This window comes from Helianthus annuus, chromosome 8 (genome assembly GCF_002127325.2).
Source record: "Helianthus annuus cultivar XRQ/B chromosome 8, HanXRQr2.0-SUNRISE, whole genome shotgun sequence".
Classification (NCBI taxonomy): Eukaryota; Viridiplantae; Streptophyta; class Magnoliopsida; order Asterales; family Asteraceae; genus Helianthus; species Helianthus annuus.
In genome coordinates, this window is record NC_035440.2 from 31721209 (window position 1) to 31744594 (window position 23386).

The 23386-nt window shown below is 36.5% G+C and overlaps 1 protein-coding gene and 1 long non-coding RNA gene across 2 annotated transcripts; one reads left to right on the top strand and one right to left on the bottom strand.

Annotated features, from left to right (window-relative positions):
• Positions 1 to 11845: 11845 nt before the first annotated feature.
• LOC110870995 lies at positions 11846 to 12960 on the bottom strand. Its single transcript, XR_002553412.2, has 5 exons — positions 12808 to 12960; positions 12512 to 12726; positions 12348 to 12435; positions 12145 to 12272; positions 11846 to 11879 (listed from the first exon to the last, which is right to left on the bottom strand). It is a non-coding gene; the product is annotated as an uncharacterized LOC110870995 (long non-coding RNA).
• Positions 12961 to 21143: 8183 nt separating this feature from the next.
• On the top strand, positions 21144 to 23138 carry LOC110870996. Its single transcript, XM_022120010.2, has 3 exons — positions 21144 to 21476; positions 21794 to 21863; positions 22364 to 23138. Exons 1-3 carry the CDS (start codon positions 21224 to 21226, stop codon positions 22869 to 22871), a joined length of 831 nt encoding a protein of 276 aa, XP_021975702.1. The 5' UTR covers positions 21144 to 21223; the 3' UTR covers positions 22872 to 23138.
• Positions 23139 to 23386: the final 248 nt, after the last annotated feature.

The window sequence follows — 23386 nt, forward strand, 5'->3', positions numbered from 1 at the left end:
ATCTGATTCCTCCTTAGGGTGTGAACTGATGATGGTGATGAACCGAAACAAGGGAGATTTCGGCTTAGGGAGAGAGAGGGGCGATTATGATGTTGTGTGTTATTAGGTTGTGTGTCTAACCTATAACCTCTTTAATAATCTCCTTATATATACACCCAAGAGGAAACCCAATTAGTTAATAGGTTATTAATATATTTTGATCTATATAATATAAATGATTATATTGGCTACATGATTAAATATTACAACAATAATGTATTTAATCTTACATTCTCCCACTTAGCCGACTAATCATTTATCATGAGTATTAGATGAGCCTGGCCAGGAGTTAACACTCATTTTAGCTTTAAACCAAGAACCGTAGCAGATAAATACAGCCGTTGAATCATTATGCGACTCAGGACCCCCATTAGTCATACTACAACCTCAATTTACAACCTAACAGTTATGATCAAAATACGCATAAGCCCTTTAGCATTTGATTTGTATTTATATTTGTCTATATGTCATTACACCGGCAGAACATATGTTAGAAACATACAAAATCAAACTGAGGAAATTTCATTAGTTAAAACATAAGCTAGTACAATATGTTATTAAATAAGGCATTTAGTAAGTCCCATATTCGAAACATGTTTTTCGAAAACTTTAGGTGGGAGACCTTTAGTCATCGGATTTGCAAGCATATCTTTAGTACTAATATACTCAATACAAAGATTATTTTCCTCAACTCGTTCACGTACGAACAAATACTTTGTATCGAGATATAAACCAGCTCCAGTCGAACTGTTACTGTTCGAGAAACTAACGGCAACTGAGTTATCATAGTAAAGCTTCAATGGTCTAGAAATGGAATTAACGGTTTTGAGTCAGTGATCAGATTTCTAAGCAACATTCCGTGACATGTTGCATTATAAACAACAATGTATTCTGCCATCATTGTGGAAGTTGTGGTTAACTGTTGTTTATGACTCTTCCATGAGATAGGTCTGCCTGCTAACATAAAGATATAGCCCGAAGTGGATTTCTTGTCATCTTGCATTTGGCAAAGTTAGAATCAGAATAACCTACCACTTCTAAGTGATCACTTCTTCTATAAGTGAGTTTATAGTCTTTCGTCCCTTGCAGATATCGAAGTACTTTCTTAGCTGCTTTCCAGTGATCTAGGCCAGGATTAGTCGGATAACGGCCTAGCATTCCAACAATATAAGCGATATCTGGGCGAGTACAGACTTGAGCATATATCAGGCTCCCGACTACTGGAATGAACCGAACACATCTCCCTTAACTACTGGAGTGACTGCGGGTTTGCACTGTTGCATGTTGTAACGTGTAAGAACACGATCTATGTAAGTCTTTTGAGACAATCATAAGATCCCTTTGTGTCTATCTCGGTGAATTTCGATGCCAATGACGTAAGAAGCATCTCCGAGATCCTTCATGTCGAAGTTATGCGAGAGTAACCGCTTCGATTCATGCAACATGTCTAAACTATTACTTGCCAATAGAATATCATCTACGTAAAGGACAAGTATAGTAAAGTTACTCCCACTCATCTTGAGGTAGGTGCATTGATCCATTAATTCTTTATAAAACCTTGTTTCTTCATGACTTCATCAAACTTGAGATACCATTGACGTGATGCTTATTTTAACCCGTAAATGGATTTCTTCAACTTACAGACTAGATGCTCCTGACCTTCAGGTTTAAAGCCTTCAGGTTGTTTCATGTAAACATCTTCATCTAAGTCTCCGTTAAGGAAAACGGTTTTAACGTCCATCTGATGCAACTCTAAATCAAAATGAGCTACTAGGGCCATAACGATCCTTAATGAATCTTTACGAGAGACAGGTGAAAACGTCTCTTGATAATCAATTCCCTCTTTCTGAGTGTAGCCCTTTGCAACCAATCTCGCTTTGTAGCGTTCAACGTTCCCATTCGGATCCAGTTTTGTTTTGAACACACATTTACATCCTACGGGTTTGACACCGTTGGGTAATTCTACCAAATCCGAAATGTCATTTTTCTTCATGGATTCAAGCTCATCAATCATTGCTTTATTCCATTCAGAAGACTGATCACTGCTAATGGCTTCATTATAAGAGATAGGATTATTGAGCTTTCCGGCATCCATTTCAGTCAGGTAGGTAACATAATCATCCCAATTAGTAGGCCTTCGTTGCCTGGATGACCTCCTGAGTTGATTATCGGGTTCAGCGTTGTCTTGGTTTTGAGCATTTGATGTGCCTTCGTTATGAGGTATAATGGGTTCTGATTGTGGAGGTAAATTTTGAGTTGGTGCAGTAGCTTCAGGTGCAGTTGTTGCATTGGGTACAAGAGGAGTAAACTGAGTAATGGTATGCGACGAGTCTCTACCCCCGCGTCTTGTACTTCTTGCAATTCTTCGTAAGGGTTGGTACTGCTCCCACTGACCTTGAAATCCTCCAGGAACGCAGCACGCTTGGTTTTAACAATACGGGTGATGTGGGAAGGACAATAAAAACAATAACTCTTTGATTGATCAAGATACCCGATAAAGAAGCAGGTAACTGTTTTAGGGTCAAGGTTCCCTAGGATAGGATTGTAAAGTTTCGCTTCAACAATGCAGCCCCATACTTTCAAATATTTAAGACTCGGTTTCCTTCCAGTCCAAAGTTCATAAGGAGTTTTAGGGACAGACTTAGAAGGTCTATTGAGTATATGAACAACTGTTTTTAACGCTTCAGTCCAGAGGAATAATGGTAAATTAGTGTTGGCTAACATATTGTGCACCATGTTCATAAGTGTACGGTTTCTTCGTTCAGCTACAACGTTCTGCTGAGGTGTACCAGGCATGGTGTATGGTTCATAATCCACTGGCCCTTACAAAACTCATAAAATAGACCAGGAGCTTGACCCACATCAGTATGTCTTCCATAATATTCACCGCCTCTATCTGATCTCACAACTTTAATTATACGACCTAGTTATTTTTCAACTTCATCTTTATAATCTTTAAAAGTTGTAAGAGATTCAGATTTTTCCTTAATGAGATACAAGTACATGTGACGAGAATAATCATCAATGAAAGTGATAAATGAAGTATGTCCAGTTATGCAAGCGATTTGGTAAGGACCACTAATGTTAGTATGAATGAGTTCCAATAAATTAGAGCTCCTAGTGGCACCTTTCTTATTCGCTAATGCCATTTTACCTTTAAGACATTTGACACATGTTTCAAAGTCAGTGAAATCGAGAGGAGGTAAGACTTCATCCTATACGAGACGATTTAATCGTTCTCTTGAGATGTGGCCTAAAAGTTGATGCCACAACAAGGATGAAGTCTCTAAGTCTCGTTTCTTTTCCATCTTTGTGAGTGATTCATTAATACTATATGACAACAAAGATTTGGAAAAATCATCATCTAGTTCTAATCTATAGAGACCACCATCTAGAATGCTAATACAAGGTTCCGAGTTACCTCAGGAACATACAAGGTGTAACACCCCAAAAATATAACTTTTATATTAGAAATTTAAGAATTTCATAAACAAGAGATAACCATGTAGAAATTTTTAACCTAGTTAAAAATTACAAGTCTTGAAAATAACTTACACTTGGTTAAAACACTAGTATTTAAAAATAAATGATAAGTGAGGGACTAAAGTTGCCAAAGAATGAAAGTTATAGGCTGATTGTAACAAAATACACCAAACACACCATTTTTGGGTGTGCCTGGTCGAACAAGAGGAAGGGGGCGACAGGGGGTTCTCCAAAACCCTAAGTCTCACACAAAAATTCCCAATTGAAGCCTCAAATCCGTTCCAAATCGAGTTTTAAACACATATTAGTGAACACCTCGTTGTAAGGATCAAAAGGTATGTAAAATTTAGTAATTTTGTTACATCACAAATTCTAGGTTAAATGTGAAACATGAAAAATTCAGCTTGATTACTGATGCATGGGTGAAATTAGAAGGGTTATGAGGATTAGGAACAAGCCCTAGATGATTTCATGACATGACCTTGTATAAGACTTGTAGGATTTCACAATCACCATTGTAGGTGATTAGTGAACTTCAAGAAACTTGTTAGATGCTGAAATTATAACTCTTGTTCTAGCATAGTCTGAAATTAGGAAATGAGTTCTGAAAAGATGATGTCAAGATGCATGCAAAAATTGCTAATTATAGTGAAATTAGATGTTAAATCGCAAGACATGAACTTGTTTATGATTGTAGAAAAATCTGACCCATCAGGTGTTTGTTGAAATGCCTAAGTGAAAATATAAATGTTAGAATTGATGTAAACGCAGATTTTGATCATGTCTCATAATGATGTGATTGTGGTCATAAAAAGAGTTCTAAACATGTTATAAACTGAAAATTTTAGGCAAAGAGTCCGGATCGTCAAGCGGACAAGCCGAAAGGAATCCACGGGGAAAGGGTGTGCTCTAAAGGTATGAAACTATTGCTTCGTTACATTAAGGATAACTATCGCTCTTATGTTATAGTGAAAAGCATGGCAAATAGGATAGAACATTGTGTCACGAAAGTGATTGTGCTTCTTAAACAAGTGAACGGGTCAAAACAAGTGAAAAGCATGAAATCTTGCATATCCGTAATGGTGTGTAAGTTTAGCACCCAAACGGGTCAAACAAGTTTTGGTAATAAGCACGAAGCAAGACACTATTATATAACGCGTAAATTACATGATGTGTAAGCCGTGTAGCGAACACCATAATCAAATTAAGAAACTTTGCTCTTAATATAGGAGTTAAGGTTAAGATTTGATGCATGACAATAGTACAAACAATTAACTAAAAAGCCTTGTAATTTAGTGTGTAAGTTAATTCCGTAGACATGCTCGCATAAGAATAGTTGAGTAATATCATAAGCAAAATACAAGTATGGAGAAATTAGACCAGTCGCTTAACAAATTATGTGAAATTAAGCTGTTTTGACGCATAAAAGAATCAGCAAAACTGCATTTGAAACAAGGGAGTTTTGTGCAGGGCTTACCGTAAATTACGGTGGTACCGTAATTTACGGTGGCCTGCAAATCTGTTACGGTGGAATCCTACTGATTTATGGTAGGCTCTAAATTGTCCAGAAGCCACCGTAACTTACGGTATCACCGTAAGTTACGGTGGAACCCAGTTTGATGTGATTTTGTTTTTAATTTCTTGAATACGTGTTCGAATCTGGCTAATTACATGAAATTTTAGAATCATAATGCTAACGCCTGTTTAAAATATTAGTTTTCAGGTACTCAAGTAAGGATGATGATCAAGCAATCGAGTCGAACCGAACACACAATACTACGTTTCCGCACTTGATCTTTTGTTTTGTTTTAAAATAAACACTTGTAGTTTTACTTTGAACATGGTTTGGTAGGTTAAACTTGTGAATGTCGTAACTAGATGGGTCTCAAATCTTGAAAGTTTTTGTAAAGTCTACTTTTGGCATAAATTGTAAGGCTTACATGTTGTTAAAACTGATATTATAAACTGGGTGTTACACAAGGTATCATAAAGTTTAATGCATAAACTAGTTTTCAAAAATAATTGTAATGTTCCTATGGCCTTCTCTTCTAATTCCCGATCATCCCCAACTTTAAGTGTTCTTTGGTTTCTTCCCAGCTTCCGGATTGAAAGGAATCCCTGAGTAGAATTGGTTACATGAACCATAAAACCAGAATCAAACCACCAAGAATTAGCAGGAACATTTAAATTATAGGACTCAAGTATCATGAAAAAATCGTTACCTTTCTTAACCAGCCACTCCTTAAAGTCAGGGCATTCCTTTTGCTTATGTCCTGTTTTTTTTATAGAACTTGCAGTAGGGTTTGCCTAAGGAGTTCTTAGAGCGGGAAGGTGCACTTGCATTAGGATTGGGCTTTTGAACCTTGGAAGCATCCCTTCTTGGATAATTGTTCTTCCTCTTTTTAGAGTTAGAGGTGGTAAAGTTTGCAATATTAGTAGTGCTATCCATCTTCATACGCTCTTCCTCCTGCACGTACATAGCGATCAGCTCACTCATCGTCCGTTTGTCCTTCTGAGTGTTGTTATTGATCTTGAATGCTTCATAGGACGAAGAAAGCGAAGTAATGATGGAGTGAACGAGAAAATCATCACTGATCTCCATATCTAACCCCTTAAGCTTATGGGCTATGTCGTTCATCATCATGATGTGTTCGCGAATGCCGCTCCTCCCATCATACTTAATAGCCACCAGATTGAGGATTAATGTACTAGCATGCGCTTTAGATGTTCCCTTGAACTGCTCCTCCGCAGAAGCCAAGTAGGTCTTAGAATCATCAGAATCAGGAATGGCTCCTATGATTGCATTGCTTATGGACTGCTTTATAAACATGAGAGACATGCGATTGCACATAGTCCATTTTTCATGAGTCATCTGCTTAGCAGCAGTACTTTGAGGAGTAAGTTCTGCCGGCTTATTCTCCGTTAAAGCGTAGTCAAAGTCCAGCAAAGCAAGAGTAAGCATGAGAGAGTCCTTCCATGCAGCAAAGTTATCACCGGTCAAGGGTGGAATCCCGCAATTGGATACTGATAGTGGAAATAAGAATGCGTGAATTATGATACTAATCAAGAAGTCCTAATGTGATCTAAGGGCATGTTATACTAAGGCAGGCATAAATAATGACCATTTTGGATTATGAAGCTGTGATATTGTCTATTACTAACATCAAGGTAATAGACTTGGTTAAAATTCTACTTAAACGAAGACAAATCAGCTTTGGCCAGAAGTGTAATCATTTAAGTATGTGTGCAAAGCAATCATGACAAATCAGCTTTGGCCAGAAATGAGACAATCACTTTAGTTATGCACCTGCTAAGTATGCTAGATATGAATGAATTAAATTAGCTTTGACCAGAAATTAAGACATTCACATTTCTAATGCATACTTAACATAGCTTTTATAATACTTGAACAATAAATAGATGCATCAAATCAGCTTTGGCTAGAAATGATACATTAGAAGCTCATTCAAGTTAAGCTATTTTGGTTTTGTGAAAATTATCTGATTCTGATTAAGTAATTAAGTATTTATAAAACCAAGTACTTAATAGCAAACCGCCTGTTAGCGCGGAACGAGTGATGAGATTTTAGTTCACATTTAAAGCTTAATAAATTAATGAGATTTCGAGTTTATCTTAGATTTCGAGTGAGATCTCGACTCAGTTATGAAGTCTCGAATTAGCTTGAGGTTTCGAGTGAGATCTCGAGTGAGGTTTCGAGTAAGATTTTGACTCATCATGAGTTCCTTTATGATTTCGAGTGGCCCTTTAATCTCGAAACCTTGAGATTTCGAGTCCCTTCATGCCAGTCGCAACCTCACTTGAAATCTCGAGGTTTCGAGTGACTTATGAGATTTCAAGTTCATTATGAGATTTCGAGTCGCAACCACCTGATTGCGAGTCGAAATCTCAGTCGCAATCTCAGTTGTCCTCGTATTTTAGTGAGATTTCGAGTCATAATCTTAGTCGGAACCTTAGTTAAAACCATCTAATTCTCGAAACTTATTCTCCAAGTTTCGAAATCTGCTCATCAACAGCTGTTAGTGGAAATATAATTGAAATTCGAAATTTTAGGGATTGTGGGATAATGTTTCCTGTTTTAGTGCTGATCTAAACTTACCAAAAATTTCAAAAAATTATAATCTGTTTATCTTTTAACAGTTTCGAAATTCTAAGAGATAAAATTCAGATCAAAACAGTAAAACACCCATAAATCCAAATTACATTCCAAAACATAAAGGAATTTTTGAATTTTTTTCTAAGAACATATAATGAACCCTAAAAATAAAAACATAATTCCGGAAACCCGAAACCTGAATTTTAGTGGTTTTGTAAACGGATTTCAAAACAATAAGTTTTATCCATTATGATTTCGCGTCAACTATTAAACATTCTTTTCCGAATAACAGTGATTTCGGGACATTATAAAAGACTCGAAACTGACTGTTTATAAGACTTTCAAAATTCTGTTTCCCAGATTTCAATCCCAAAATTAATGGATACGAAAACAGAACTGATTTATCAACATATGATCTGATACCATATGTTGATCAGTTCTGTTTAAACATAATGGAAAACATGAATAACATACATGTGACAGCAGACAGACCAACAGAGAATGCAGTCAAAGATGCACCCATTGAGTTTGACATTCTTGTCAGGATGATCTGGTTCCTTCTTAGGGTGTAAAATGATGACGGTGATGAACCGAAACAATGGAGATTTCGGCTTAGGGAGAGAGAGGGGCGATTATGATGTTGTGTGTTATTAGGTTGTGTGTCTAACCTATAACATCTCTAATAATCTCCTTATATATACACCCAAGAGAAAATCCAATTAGTTAATAAGGGTAATATGGTCCATCAACAATTGTCAACTAATTATTAATAGGTTATTAATATATTTTGATCTATATAATATAAATGATTATAATGGCTACAAGATTAAATATTACAACAATAATGTATTTAATCTTACAAAAAGTTGATTAAAATATCTATTTTCATGAAAGTTAATGTATATTAGAATGTGATTAAATAATTATGGGAATAGTGTATTGGTGTTGTGCGGATGTAAATATAACAAGTGGGGTCACAACCACAGGCTGAATCGTGGGGTTGAGTCACGGGTACAAACTTGGCGATGGCTCATGGTTTTACCAAATCAACACTGACTTATGCATCAGGGCACGGTCCACCAGGTGCGGGGGAAAAGGAAATCGCGTGTTGTCACATGTACCTTTTTGTCTTACACACGTTACTCATCATCTAGGCATTATCCTCCCCGTGTTCCAAATCCTACCAATCATTCATATATTTTAATATTGAAACTCATAATGTAATACCAAGTTTTATTATTTGGATATATTTTGAAAATGGATCAGAGCTAGTAAAATAATATAAGTTCTATATGCGAGTTGCAAAACGAGTGGAGTAACAGTTGGAAAAAAGTTTGGATATAATTGGGTTCGGGTATTATATAGATCGCTTTGGAAAACAGGTTTAATAGGTCAAAACGACCTAGATCATAGCGATGGTGGGTGGAGGTGGGTGGTTGCGTTAGTGGCTGGGGGTGGTGACAACGGTGGTAAGGTTGTGGAATTGATGACTATTCATAAGTGTCATGATGGTGTTGGTGCCGAAAACAACTTATAAATTGGGAGACGTCTTTGTATTTCTAAAAGTTACTGTTTCAACTCATGCCATAACTAACATGGCAATTTCGAGTTTGACCAATTAACTCCATTTGAAATTGATTTTTTTTTCTGGTTATATTCGTTGGTGTTAATTGGTCAAACTCGAAATTGCCATGTTAGTTATAGCATGAGTTGAAATAGTAACTTTTCGGTTTCAACTTTTGTGAGCTTAGAAGTGAGCCATGGTTTCATTTTTAGAATAAGAATTTATGGAAGAAGAATCTCATATCACAAAATACTAAAAAAAAATCGGCTTGAGAGGAGAACTCTCAAACATATACAATTTCTTATTTTTCCTACAAAACCTAAAATATTAAATAACTCGGTCCAATGTTGGGGCGAGAGTCATCCCCCACATTATAAATATTATTTCGCTTGTTGTACCCTGAGAGAAAGACGCATTCGTCTAAGAAGAGAAACATAATTAGTTTTAAGGGACTTGTGTAAACACAATCCTCAATCACAAGTCCACAACAGTCAACGACAATTTGTTTATTCTTGCATCGGAGGTTCGTACAAAATGCTATAGTTAAAGTTTTTCTCAAGATATTGGTTTGAATGATTTATTTACTTAATTTTGTAATTTAAATTTAAGTTTATTCGTTGGTGTACTATTTGAATTTCTCACGAATAATGAGAGCATCGTTATTATATTTCTCAATATTATATTTAATCAAATAGTGTGTAGGTAGTATTTAGAATGTGACACAACTTCTCTTAGGGTATGAGTAGTCATAAAGCTCTATAATGCTTTTTTGTGGAGTTATGTGATAAGTGATGAAAAAGTGCAAGAGGGGGCTTTATGAGATGTTATATCACAAGAGAGTGTAGTGGTAAGGGGGTTATATAACCCCTTTAATTATACACAAGGGAGGACTTAAGACTTGCCCAAGGTGGGCGGGCGCACCCCCGGGGAAAAAAAATTTAGTGCTAAGTTCCGTCGAAAATCCCGTCCGCACCCCTTGAAATTTTTCGTCCGCACCCCTTGGAATTTTCCGTACGCACCACTTAGATAAAAAGTGTTATAAATTTATTTTTAGTAAACTCTTATTTTTTTTTTAAAACACTACTTAAATTATATAACTTTTAATACCTAAATAACTAAACTCAAATACCCAATACCTTTAACTAGCCCACTACTAAGTCTTAGCCCAATAAACAAACCCAACAAATCAACAATATTTCAAACTAAAATAAAATAAAATAAACAAGCCCAAAACCCTTACATATTCTCTCCCGCTCTCTATCATCCCTGCACGCACGCCAGCAATCAGAACATCAGCGAAAACAACAGCCGCATACCACTGTAATCAGCCATCATACCACCGCCGATCGAACACGGGTAATTTTCTTTGTTATTTTTTAATGATTTTTGGTTGATTTTTTGGTTGATTTTTGGTGGGTGGGACGGAACCGGTAGCCACCGGAAGTGATTTTTTGATGGCAGGAGATATGTGCTTTTTGTTAGTGATGATATTTTATTTTGTAGTAGGTTATATATTTATATTTTGTTAGTGATGATGATGATATTTTGTCTTTTTTGTGGTGGGTTATATACGATCAGACCTGATGTTTAGGTTTTTTTTTTTTAATGGTGTATATGATGTTTAGATGATTTTTAGTGTGATTTACATTATGATTTCTAGTGTTTGAATACTTGATACATTACGTAATATGTTATGGAGCCATGAACTTATAGATCAATTTGTTTGTGATAGCCGATATGAACCATGAGTAAGGACGCTATAGCGCGATTTCTCAAGAGGAAAGTTGATACATCTTCCGAATTCGTTGATGTGGATACTCTTCCTTCGGATCCTTATAATCGCAAGCCGATTGAATCATATAACGTGAATCAACTAGATGAGATTAGAAGGACATATCTACTAAGAGACAATATCAACCATTTAGTTTGATGTTCTTTTGTTTTATATGACCCGACCCGACTTGAACCGACCCGATACGAACCAAACTTATATACCTTGGGGCCTAAAATTTTTAAAAATGTTCTGCACCCCCATAAAAAAAATTTCTAGGCACTACTAGAAAAAAAACACATTTCTTGACATGCATTGCGTGTCATAAAAGGGTCTTTATGACACGCAAATGCGAGTCGTTGATTGAGGAGTCATAAAATTAACATGACATGTATTTGTGTGTCATGTTTTTATGACACACATTTAATGACACATATTTAATGACACGCATTCATGACACTCATTTTATGACACTCATTTTATGACACATTTTAATGACACACATTCACGACACTCATTTTATGACACTTTTTAATGACACACGTTCATGACAAGCATTTATGACACATACGTATGACATTCATTTACGCGTGTCATGTTTTTAATTGTATAATTTTTTTATAAAATTACTAATTTGCCCTGGATACATGTATAATAACAGAAAACAATAAATCTTTTTCATAAAACAAATACACATATATAAATGCCAAAACAATCCATTACATAATCATTTGTCAAGTATACTACAAATATTTTAACGTTAACAAAAAAAGAATTGTTTGTCAATACATTATCAACACCTAAAATACGATTTATAATTAAAAAATAGAGTTAACCGCATAAGTCGACCAATCTTCACAAATGCCATCAATATCCGCAGCCAAGTATTCTTCTACTCCTTTCCCAACCTGAGACAACAATTAAATAAACCAAATCTTAAAAATCAGAATTTAATCCTAATATATGAATTTAAGCATTTGTTTGGATATATAAGTACATATTTCTCTAAAGAATAAGTAAACATTTTCATGTAGGAACACCATTAATGTTGCCACTCTTTAGACTTTGTTAGTTAAGCTTAATCAAGATTCAAGAATTTGTTGTGAGTGACAACGTTTTTTTATTTAATCAGTAAACAAATTCGTCTTAAGTTAAGTAAGACATAAAGAGTACAATTCTATCAACAATCACTCGGACATCTTTCTGGAAACCTCCTGTTTTCAATACTCTTGCTTTTTTCCACAACGTTGCCCTATCAATCTCCTCTTCTGTCTTGCCGGTTTCTTGCATCTAAATGTTCACTGCTAGCTTGTAATTACACCAAACTTAACATAAGTCAACTATTACATAATTCATAAGAAACTAGAGAAACATACCTGAGAAATCATGATGACATTACCTCCAACATCTTTAACAGCCGCAAAAATGGCACTTGCTGTACCCAAAACACCAGCCATTCCAGTTCTATAAAACCGTTACGTAAACGCAAATCACAAAAATAAACAAATAGATAGGTGGAAGACAATGCAAAAAAACCCACCCCTCGACATTTACAAGGGCCAAGTTGTCTATGGTTCCAAAGCCTTTTACATAAGCTACCGAGTCCTGTTTTACTTCAGCTTCAATGATGGGTGCCCTGCAATTTTTTGTTCCAGGTGCAGAGAGGTTGAAGATGTTTCTTATAAGGATCGGAATGTCATATTGCATCACTGGAATGATAGTTCGAGGGTATAAAACATTTGCCCCAAAATATGACTGCATTAAGCACATTAGATTAGTTACAAACAAAACCGAGAAAGCTTCACGGTATAAGCTGAAAGAGATTAATTTGTTTACCATTTCCCATGCCTCTTGATAAGATAAGGTGTTCGGTACAACCGCCTCACTAACTTCAAAACATTTTAATCTTTAGAAAGCTAGTGCAATAACCTGGTAGACTTTTGCTCCTCTTGCTCTCATCTTGTAGTAGCAAGTGTCGTTCGTTGCGTGAGGACAAAGTTGGTTCCATTCAGGTTGTAAAGTTGTTTTCCAACATTAAAAATGTGGACACATGAGAGCTGGGTTCTAATTTTGTTTCTGCGTCTTTTTATCATGATACTCTTTTTTGGCACTTCAGCTTGTTTGACCCGACATGTATCACATATTTGACTCGCCAATGCCACTTAATTTCCCAACTTTGCCATTTGTTTCAACCATGTACTTATCTATGGAAAAGCATACATCTAAAGGGCGTCCACACACAATGGAAAACAAAAAAACTTACGTGAATGAAAATGAGTACTATAATTAGTTTTACTATTTCTCAAATCAAATTATTTAGAGAAGCAATAAATAAATGGACTTCGATTCCTGCTACGCCTTATTTACGGTCTTCTACTCATAGATCTAGCACCGCCATGCACCACCCTCCATACATTGCCTAGATCCTTACTAACCAACATTTTCAAAAAACATTGCAAATCTTATGTGTTTAACTAAACAAACTAATAACACACAATCTAAATACATGAAGTACATATAACGAATTTCCATAATTCCATTCAAAGTGCTAATAGATTTATCTTGGATTTTATTCAAATCTCCATGATTCCATTGTGTGTTAATCTATGTTGTCAAAAGCGCAAAAAGCGCGCGCCTAGGCGCACCAATAGCGCCTGGTGGCAGCCTGGGTTTTTTTGAAAAAAACGGCCTGAGGCGCACAAAAACGGCCTGAGGCGCAGCGCAGCAGTAAAAAATAAAAAAAAACGAAACTGAGTACGAATAAACCAGGCTTTTCGGAATTGCATTCGTGTCCGCAGGTGCGGGCACGCATGAGTTCAACCAAATTCCAGCTCAAAACTCATTTTTGCACCCCCCATGCGCGCGGGTAGGACTTGTGATAAAACATGTCATAAAGCTACAATAGAGTAGTAAAGACTTTACCTTATAAACAACCACTCACTTTGTCCCCACACCGACGTGGGACAAAGTATTTAGCACCTTTTGAGACTTTTATTCACATATCCAAAACTTACAACATATAAGTCCTAAACTTTTGCTACTAACTATTAGCTCCATGATCTTAAATGGCATGTATAATAGTTTTTTTAATTATATATGTGGAATCTTATTTATTTTCAAAGCATAACATATTTTTTATATTTTTTTCTCTATGTGCTCTTTTCTTAAAAAAGCCCACGCTTTTTTTGCGCCTTGCGCCTAGACTCCGGGCGAGGCCGAGGCGCCTCACCTGCGCCTTGCGTCTTTGACAACATAGGTGTTAATAACAAATAAGCATAGTGCTAGTAAGCAAATAAAAAATGCGCACCTATTGCTGGTTACGGGTGTTGATAGGTCTACATATAGTTGAATGAAAAAAGGCACACTCCATTTGTTTAAGGATTCCCCTGCACATATGGTTGCTAATCAAGAAAGTTCCAGCACAAAACCATTTATTAATTCAAGGCAGCTACACAATTAGACCAAGAAAATCCAAATGATCACTTGGTTTTAAAAAGCGCTCCTAGGTGCAAGGCGCAAAAAGGTGCAGGGCTTGGGGCTTTTTTGCTTCTCGCCTTGTGTAATTACAGGAAGCGACCAAAAAGCGCATTTTTTGATTTTTTTGTGGGCTTTTTGGCCTGAGGCGTGCGCCTCATGTAACTTAGGCGTTTTATTGCATAAAAATGTTGTACCTTGGGTTTTATGACTTGTACATGTAATTAAAATGGTATAAAAGCCATATTTATAGCTATATTTTGGTTAAAGGAAGCTAAAAACCTATGTATGGGATATATAAAAAATTATATAAACATCTTGCGCCTCGGGTACGAAAAGCCCACCGCTTTTGCGCTTTGCGCTTCGCGCCTCAATTTTAGACCTCGTCGCTTTTGTGCGCCTCTCGCTTTTTAAAACCAAGGATGATCATCAAAGTCTATAAATGGGCTAGATATAACAACAATACACTGCACTTGTGAAAAATAGTGTGTTCTTACTTGTAATTGAAAGGAAAAAGGATAAACTGACTAGTATACCTACCTGGTGATTTTTTATGATTACAGGCCACTTCTGTGCTAAAAAATGATATATAAATACTTCAAACATCAAACTTCTTATGATTCTCGCATCTGGCACCTCGGTTAGGGTTTGATGAAATGCTTGTGAATTCTGATAATAAACATATCATAGATTAGGTATAATCAAATACATAACAACAAAAGTTTTGAAAATAATACTTACAGAACAGGAAGATGAAGGATCTGACTGTGAATATGAACGGCTAGATTTTGAAGCAGGCAACAAATGTCATCGTCATTATCATAAAGAATGCCCTAGTTACAAATATTCCTTCCAACATGATTCCTAAACAAACATTTCTGGAAATCAAACTCGGATGCAAAAGAAAAACGAGTGTAAAGTAAATCTAAATGGGAGGCAAGAACTCACAAGGCATTTAATCAAACAGATGGTGTCCATTAGCAGTAATTCATAATCTGAAATGAAAACTATAAGATTAGGGCACCAAACAAAAACCATAAACAAACGAGTAAATTCACGAAACTATTTTTCCGTATACAAATTTGATTGACATCATAAAGGCTGCCAAACAATGATGACGAGAATGCTAAACAAGGATGGGGGCGGCTGAATGGTGGTGCGAATCCTGTTGGAGTTTGATCGAGATTGAGAGAGAAATGAGCATACAGATTGGATTTGGGACGAGGTATGGGGGGAATCTCAAATTTTTGAGGAGGGAAACTTCAAATTTTTAGTGCAGAGAGGAGGGTTGGAAACTGAATTTTGGAAAGAAAAAAAAAAACTAAAGCAAATATAGTCATATAAATGAATTATAAAAATAATCCAAAACACATCTATCTCTATATTTTTTTCTATCTATTACGATAGGTATAAATAAATGTGGAGATTTAAAATTAAGATTTATATATTAGCTATGAATACAAAAAGTTTTAAACATATTTCTTTTTTATCGTTTAATAAAACTAAATATTTGTATTATTATTTATGAATAATGTTGATGGTTTGTGTGGCCTAGCGTCTCCTTCCACCTCAGCACTTTAACGCATTTAACATCAAACCACGGTAGTTAAAGAGGGGCGTCAAGTATGAGTTTGTCATTAACCGGCGTTATCTATTCCAAATGTAAGGACCGTCTTTTATTCAACCAATCATATTTCTTTTCTTTTTTTTACATTTAGTTAAATCACACCGGGTTAGTTAAATGATGGGTTAGTTAAAGTCTCGCTTTCTACGTGGCAGTGATGTAGAGCTTTAACTAGCCCATACTAGCCAAACCACACCATGCCAGCCTAAGTCATGGACAAAAATGAGTTGTAATTAAATGTATTAGGTTTTAATAAGTTAGAATGAGTTATACAATTCGTGACAATTTATATGTCATAATGGGCAATAAAAGAACATATATATTTTATTTTAATGAAACATATTAGGTCTTAATAGTCATGGAATGGTAGCTTTTTATGTACCAAGACGGGCCTTAAAAAGTCATATTAGATATTTAAGGTTAAATCGGCTTAAAGAGAGTCACACTACATCATAATGGGCAATAATGTATCATATATGTCTTAATGGATCATAGCAGGTAAGAGTTAGGGATGTAAACGAATCGAGTCGAGCCCAAGCTCAACCAAACTTGAGCCATACTAAATCATAGTAATTAAGAACTAGGGGTGCAAACGAATCGAGCTGAGTCCAAACTCAACCATACTTGAGTTTGTTTAACATGTGAGAGCTTGGATCGGGCTCAGCTCATTTGCTATTTGTTAATTAATTAAGTTATGTTAGTTATAATTATAATTTGTTAATAATTTTACTTATTTTATCATGATTAAAAAATGTTATTATTATATAAACATATACATTAAATAAAATTAGATAAATAATAACTTGGGCTCAGGCTCGAGCTCGTGTAAGTTTGGCTTATTTCGAGCTTTTTGGTTTAGCCGATCTCGAGTAGCCCAATTTGTTTACATCTCTAGTAAGAATAGATCATAAATGTCGTAATGGACCATATTAAGCCTAAATATTTGTTATAGCTTAGGCTACATGGTATGGTGACCATCCTACCTAGGCGCTACATCATAGTCCTTTTGAGAATGGGTTGATGATTACTCCATTAGTTTATTATTATTTTTTTAATCATCCACTTTTTTTAAAGTCGAGCGTTTTGGTTCGGGATAATTATCAACATCCATTGTCAATGTATCCCACTCTTTGAGCCGAACCTTATCATCGGCCAATCGTAACTTTTATCCCGCCACGCGTGCCTTTTCTTCGACTGCCCGTTCCTTCGCCTTCGCCTTTTGGGCCATGACCTCCGTGTAAGTTTTAAATTGCGTCATAAACTCCACCATCTTCGGATCGACCTTTTGCTTTTCTTTCTTTGAGGCCGCCTCCTTCTTTGATTTGTCCCGGCACGGGGGACGTTCCGCTTCCCTTACAGGGTACTCTTCTTCATCGAACTCGTCGTCGTTGTTTAAATTTATGTGACATCTCGCGTCCGAGCTGGCGACACTATAACTACCGGTCTCCGAGTTTTTTTGACGTTTTGCCATCTCCACCTCGTTGGGAACCGGCGCCCACTTTGGGGCCGTTCGCATAACTTCCCAAGCCCGAACGTGTGTGAACGTGGTTTTGTGGTTCGTCTTGTAAACATCCGATGCCTTTTTGAAGACATCCTCGTCGCTCATCCCACTACGACGCCCACTTGTATATATTTTATTATATTCCTCCGAAAACTTGTTGACGAACCCACTCATCTTCCACCACTTAGAAGATACCGAGTCGACATCTCGATACGGTCCTTGTTCCATTAGCTCAAGAAACTTCGCCAAAACCGATTTCCAAAACCCCTCACCCGTTTGATTGTTACCTATATTCGACAAAAATATATGTCACAAAAAATTAAAAAATTAATACTACAAAGTATATACTTAAAAAAAATTACAAGTTATTTTTACGTACCTTTAATGGGATGTGTGGCCGAGCCTATATAAGCCTTCGCTAAGGCTTCCTCCTTGAGTTGCGTCCATTGTTTCGACTTCGGTTTGGAAGGTTGGCTTTGGTCACCCACAACTTGCTTGCCTTTTTTTCGTTTGTTTGTTTGCGGTTGGGTCTCGGGAACGACTTCAACAACATCTTCGTTGGGTTCAGTTCGAATAGGTTGCGATGGTTGTTCGGGTTGAACGGGTTGCACGGGTTGCGTATTAAAAGGGTTACGCATCATCAAGTGTTGTAAGGCTTGACTTTGTTGTGTACTCGCAAAAACATTCGGCGAGTTTTGGAAAGCGGCAAAAGCGGTTGCGGAAAATTGACCGAAAGGGTTCGGTTCCATCGTGGGATAGTACCCCTGCACCGAAAATACATTCGGGTTGTTAGGGACGTTCGGGTTGTTCAGGTTGAAGGGATCCATGGTAGAAGAATGTTTTATGAAGAAGGTTTAAAAAAATTAGAGAGAGAGATGAGGTTGTAATGGGTGAGAAGTGGTGTAAAAGTGTCGAATATATATAAATTTTGGTTGGATTTTGGGGTATTTTATAAATATAGCCGTTTGTTTTTAAAATTGGAAATTAATATATTTTTTTTTAAATGGTCAAATGGGATGGGGAAGGCAAAAATTTTTGTCCTTTAGTGGAGTGTCCCCATCGTCTCCATGCGGACGGAGACGACGAAGACGTGGGGGGATGGTGTATGATCGACGCCGGGTGGGGAGACATTCCCATACCATGTGGCCTTAGAATTATGTATTTAAAGGCTTACATCGTATTGGTCTTAAATAGTCGTGTTGAACCTATTAGACTATCATTGACCCAAATTAAATCTAAATAATCATTGATCCTAACTGACCATAGACTATAGTTGACCAACATTAACCCTAATTGATCTTTAGACCCTAGTCGTTTATGCAACTATTTGTTTATTTAGACATATGTTTTTATATACCGAAATAAACAATTTTCTTTAAACCTAGTATCACCCTCCTCTTTCTTAATCTAAATTTCTACTTCCCTCCTAAAATAACTTAATTTTTAGCTCTCCCATAATAAATTTGGAATCCATCATTAACGTAAGTTTTGAGAATGGATAAGTGTGTGTCATTTCTTCGCGTGTCAAGATAGATCTTGTTTTTTTATTACGCTAAAAGGATGACACACAAAAAAATGTGTCATAAATATATTGAATTTTGTAAAACCATAACATTTTTTTTCTTGACAGGCACTTTCGAATGTCATAAAATGAGTGTGTGTCATTGTTTGCATGTCAAGATAAATCATGTTTATTTTATGACACTAAAAACATGACACACAAAAAAGAATGTCATAGATTTATTAAATTTTGTAAACCATGACATTTTTTTCTTGACATACGCTTTTGAATGTCATAAAATATGCGCGTGTCATTGTTCGCGTGTCAAGAGGAGTGTATTTTCTAGTAGTGAGGTCCGCCACTGATTATACATACATATATATGTAAATATATGTGTGTGAGTGGGGGAGGAAGGAGCATGACGTGATATTTTTCGCGGAGAATCAAAATTTCAAACCCATAGCGCCGGCTGTAATGGTGTTGCCGGGCGCTATGGGGCGATATACCACTCTTCACGCCATATAGAGCCCCAACCCCAGCCCCATTACGGAGGGACTTAGAACAAACGAATAGTTGATTAAAACAAAACACTGAGCGTACCAAGTATTTTTATTTATTTATTTTTTAGTTTATACAGGACACATACATGCCAAATAAAATGTACATGACCATACTTGGTGCCCCACATATGCATCATACTAAATTACCAAGGAATGCATGCCTTTATTTGGTACACCAAACTTGGTTGCTGCAAACATGATCTTATTTTATATTTTTAACTCACATGCTTTTGATAATTGATACTCACACACTTCAACTTACATTATATTGTTGTAAAGACCATACAGTCATAACACTTTCTTATGCAAAATTATATTAGAAATACAAATAATTTGTATACAGTTTGTTTTATTTCATACACAATGCTTATGTATGTATGTAAGTTTGGACATTTTTATTCCCATATCAACATGGTAAAACTATTGGCAAACAATTCTTTGCTCAGTAGCAGTGTTGTAAAAGTCGCTAGGCGGTCTCTAGTCGGCCGACTGGGGAGTTGGGAGTAATCGGAGTACTCGGAAAGTACTCGGGGAGTACGCGGACATGGTAACTATAAAGAAAATTAATTGTTATATATTATACATATGTTAAAATAAGCATAATTCATGTCAGCTGAGTATAATTTAAAATGAAACATGTTTAAAGTTCAAATATTCTGAATACAAGTCCGAGTAGTCCGAGTACAAGGCCGAGTAGGCCGATTTTGACCGATTTTGACTAATTAAAAGTCAACAAACCACTTTGACCGCCTAGACCGACTCGGCCGACTCTTTCCGACTACGTCCGACTAGGCGCCGACTAGGCGCCGAGTTTGACCGAGGCCGACTAATTGAGTCCGCCTAGGAGGAAGTCGCCTCGGAGGGGTTCCGAGGACCGAGTACTCGCCGAGTACTCGGCCTTGGAATCCGACTTTTACAACACTGCTCAGTAGTATCAAGATGGCCAAACAACTAATGATAAGTTTGCTTCGGGTTTAAAATTGAAATGTCTAAAAGAATTGAAATCTATAAAAAAAAATTAATTTTGTAAAAAATTTTAGGTAATAAAACAACAAAGGCATTGGTATTTATTACCGCAACACCACCTACCAGTCGCCGCCACCGCTACTATGCCACACCACTTGCCATTGACACCGCCACTTACGGTCATCTCGCAATTATCGTCGTCACCACTGCACTTGCGTCACCTTTATCGATGGTGGCCACAGGGGTGGCGAGGGCGACGACATGGTGATGATTGTGACATTGGTGACGACGGTAGTACGTGTGACAAATGTGATGACGGTGAGTAGTTAAAGACTATAATTTCTTTAGTTGAATTCCTTTACGATTCAGAAAAAAAAAATGAGGAGATCCTTTATATGAAAAATTGATGAGATCCTTTAGTTTTAACCAAAGAAACCTTAGTTTTTAATTAACAAATTTCATGAACCACATTAAGAAATATAATTCAAATGTTTATATCATTATACTCCTACTTGTAACAAACAAGTTGTACCCTTTAGCTCCTATTGTTCCCCTCTCACACCACACCAATATATAACAAAACTCACGGCTTCACAATCCTTCAACTAAACATTCCATTCTGTTTTATGGCAGCTAGTTCCAGAACAAGCGAGGAGTTTCTAATCCCCCGGAAGAGTTGGAGTACTCGCAATCATAAAACCGGAAATGAAAGGCTGATCATCAACAATGCTTCCGATCAAATTCCGGTCTGGAATGAACCTAGTTTCAAATCTATAAGAAAAGTTCCTGTTCTGTATTACCTATCTCGTAACGGCCACCTTGAACATCCTCATCTCATCGACGTCCCTCTCTCTTCTCCAAACGGTCTCTATCTTCGAGGTAAGCAGTTTTACGTGCTTGATTTCACAAATTCGTACAGTTGTCTACATGATTCTGTAGGGGTGAGATCGTGTACAAATGAAATTAACCTACTAGACGTACAAATAACTAGAGTAATTATTATTACTCTAAAGTTCTGAACTAGGCTTATTATACTAAAAAAATTATGTAGAGTAATAATAATAATTACTCTAGTGTTAGCTTAACTACTCTAGTTATAGTTATTTATATGTTTAGCACGCTAAATCTATTTGTATCTACATTATGTAAATCACTTGTTCACTGTTGAATGATTTACTTTTGTGTTTTGCCTGCAGATGTTATGAACACCTTGAATTCTCACAGAGGAAAAGGAACAGCCAACATGTACTCATGGTCTTTCAAACGGTACAAACTTACAATCACAATTACACAATTTTATTCACAATTAATCATTGAAATTAGGGTTTCCCCTTGATTTATGGTAGGGTTGGAAACGAGCCTGGTCGAGCTCGAGATCATTTAACTCATGAGAGATAGAACACGAGCTCAGCCCATAGGGTAGTTTTTCAAGCTCGAGCTCGACTCGTTTATTATTTATTTACTAATTTATATATCGTATTATCATTTGTTATAATGTTATATACATATATATATAATTTTATTTAATAAATATAAATTTAATATATTTAATAATAAATAATATAAATAACAGACTCATTTAGGCTCATGAACCAACTTGAACTTAGGCTCATTTAGTAAATAAGCTTACTTTTGGGCTCAGGCTCGAGCTTGTTTAAACTAGACTCGTCTCGAGCTTTTTTCGAGCCGAACTCAAGTAGCTCGGCTCGGCTCGTCTAGTTTAATTTAAGTTTTGTAATTCTTGAAAATTTCTGGATCTAAACCAGGAGCTACAAAAACGGTTACGTATGGCATGATGCATCCGAACACGACTTGATTCAACCGTCGAACAATCACGATTACATCCTCAAAGGATCAGAGCTTCCCCGAATGTCCGAAAACCAGTCAGAGACTTATAACCGTACCAGCAGTATCAGTACCACTACATCAGAGGCTACAATCATTAAAAGAAATCAATCATGGAGCTCATTTGACAATCCACATGAATACCTAGTGGCCAAATGCGAATCCAACCGAGAGCTCGCTGCGAAATTCGCTCCTGATGCAGCGACACAGACAGACGAGGAACGACTTCCTGAACACGTGATAAGCACGGAGGAATCGAATTCGAGCTCATCGGAGGTTATAGATGGGGTTAATGGATCAATAGGTGGTGAAAATGAACATGGTAGGATGAAAGTGTCAAGGGTTTTCATGCAACTGATTACTTGTGGTGGGGCTGACTCAGTTTCAAATGTCAGCCCTGTGAAAAGAAATCTAGTAAATTTAAGTTGATGTAGACCAGTAAGTTGATGTAGTGTCACGCAAATGATAAGAAAACTATGACAAGAATATATGTTACCAATGGGCAAAGTAATCTTATTTTAGATGTGACAGCTACAGTCCGTATACTTTAAAAGTTTGTGGATTTTGGTTGCAAATTTGTCCTAGAGTATTTTGGACATATGTTCTTATGTGGTGTTAGCATCTTAAGCAGAAGGGCTGTCATGTCCCTTTACAGGAGGTTCAATGTACAATGTACCAACGGGAATGCAAAACAACGGGAATGAAAAAGATTTAAATCATCTATTGTAATAACTAGGGGTGAGCAAATGGTACTGGTATTGGTATCAAACCGTATCGTACTGTGTATTTTCAGGTTTTACCTTCAAATATCGGTACCGGTACCGAACCATACCGTACCGGGTATTTTCCGTACCAGTATCGACACCCACTTTTGAGAATGTTCGGTAATAGTATTTTCGTTATCTGTTGGTACCGAGCTCATCCTTAGTAATAACAAAACTAAA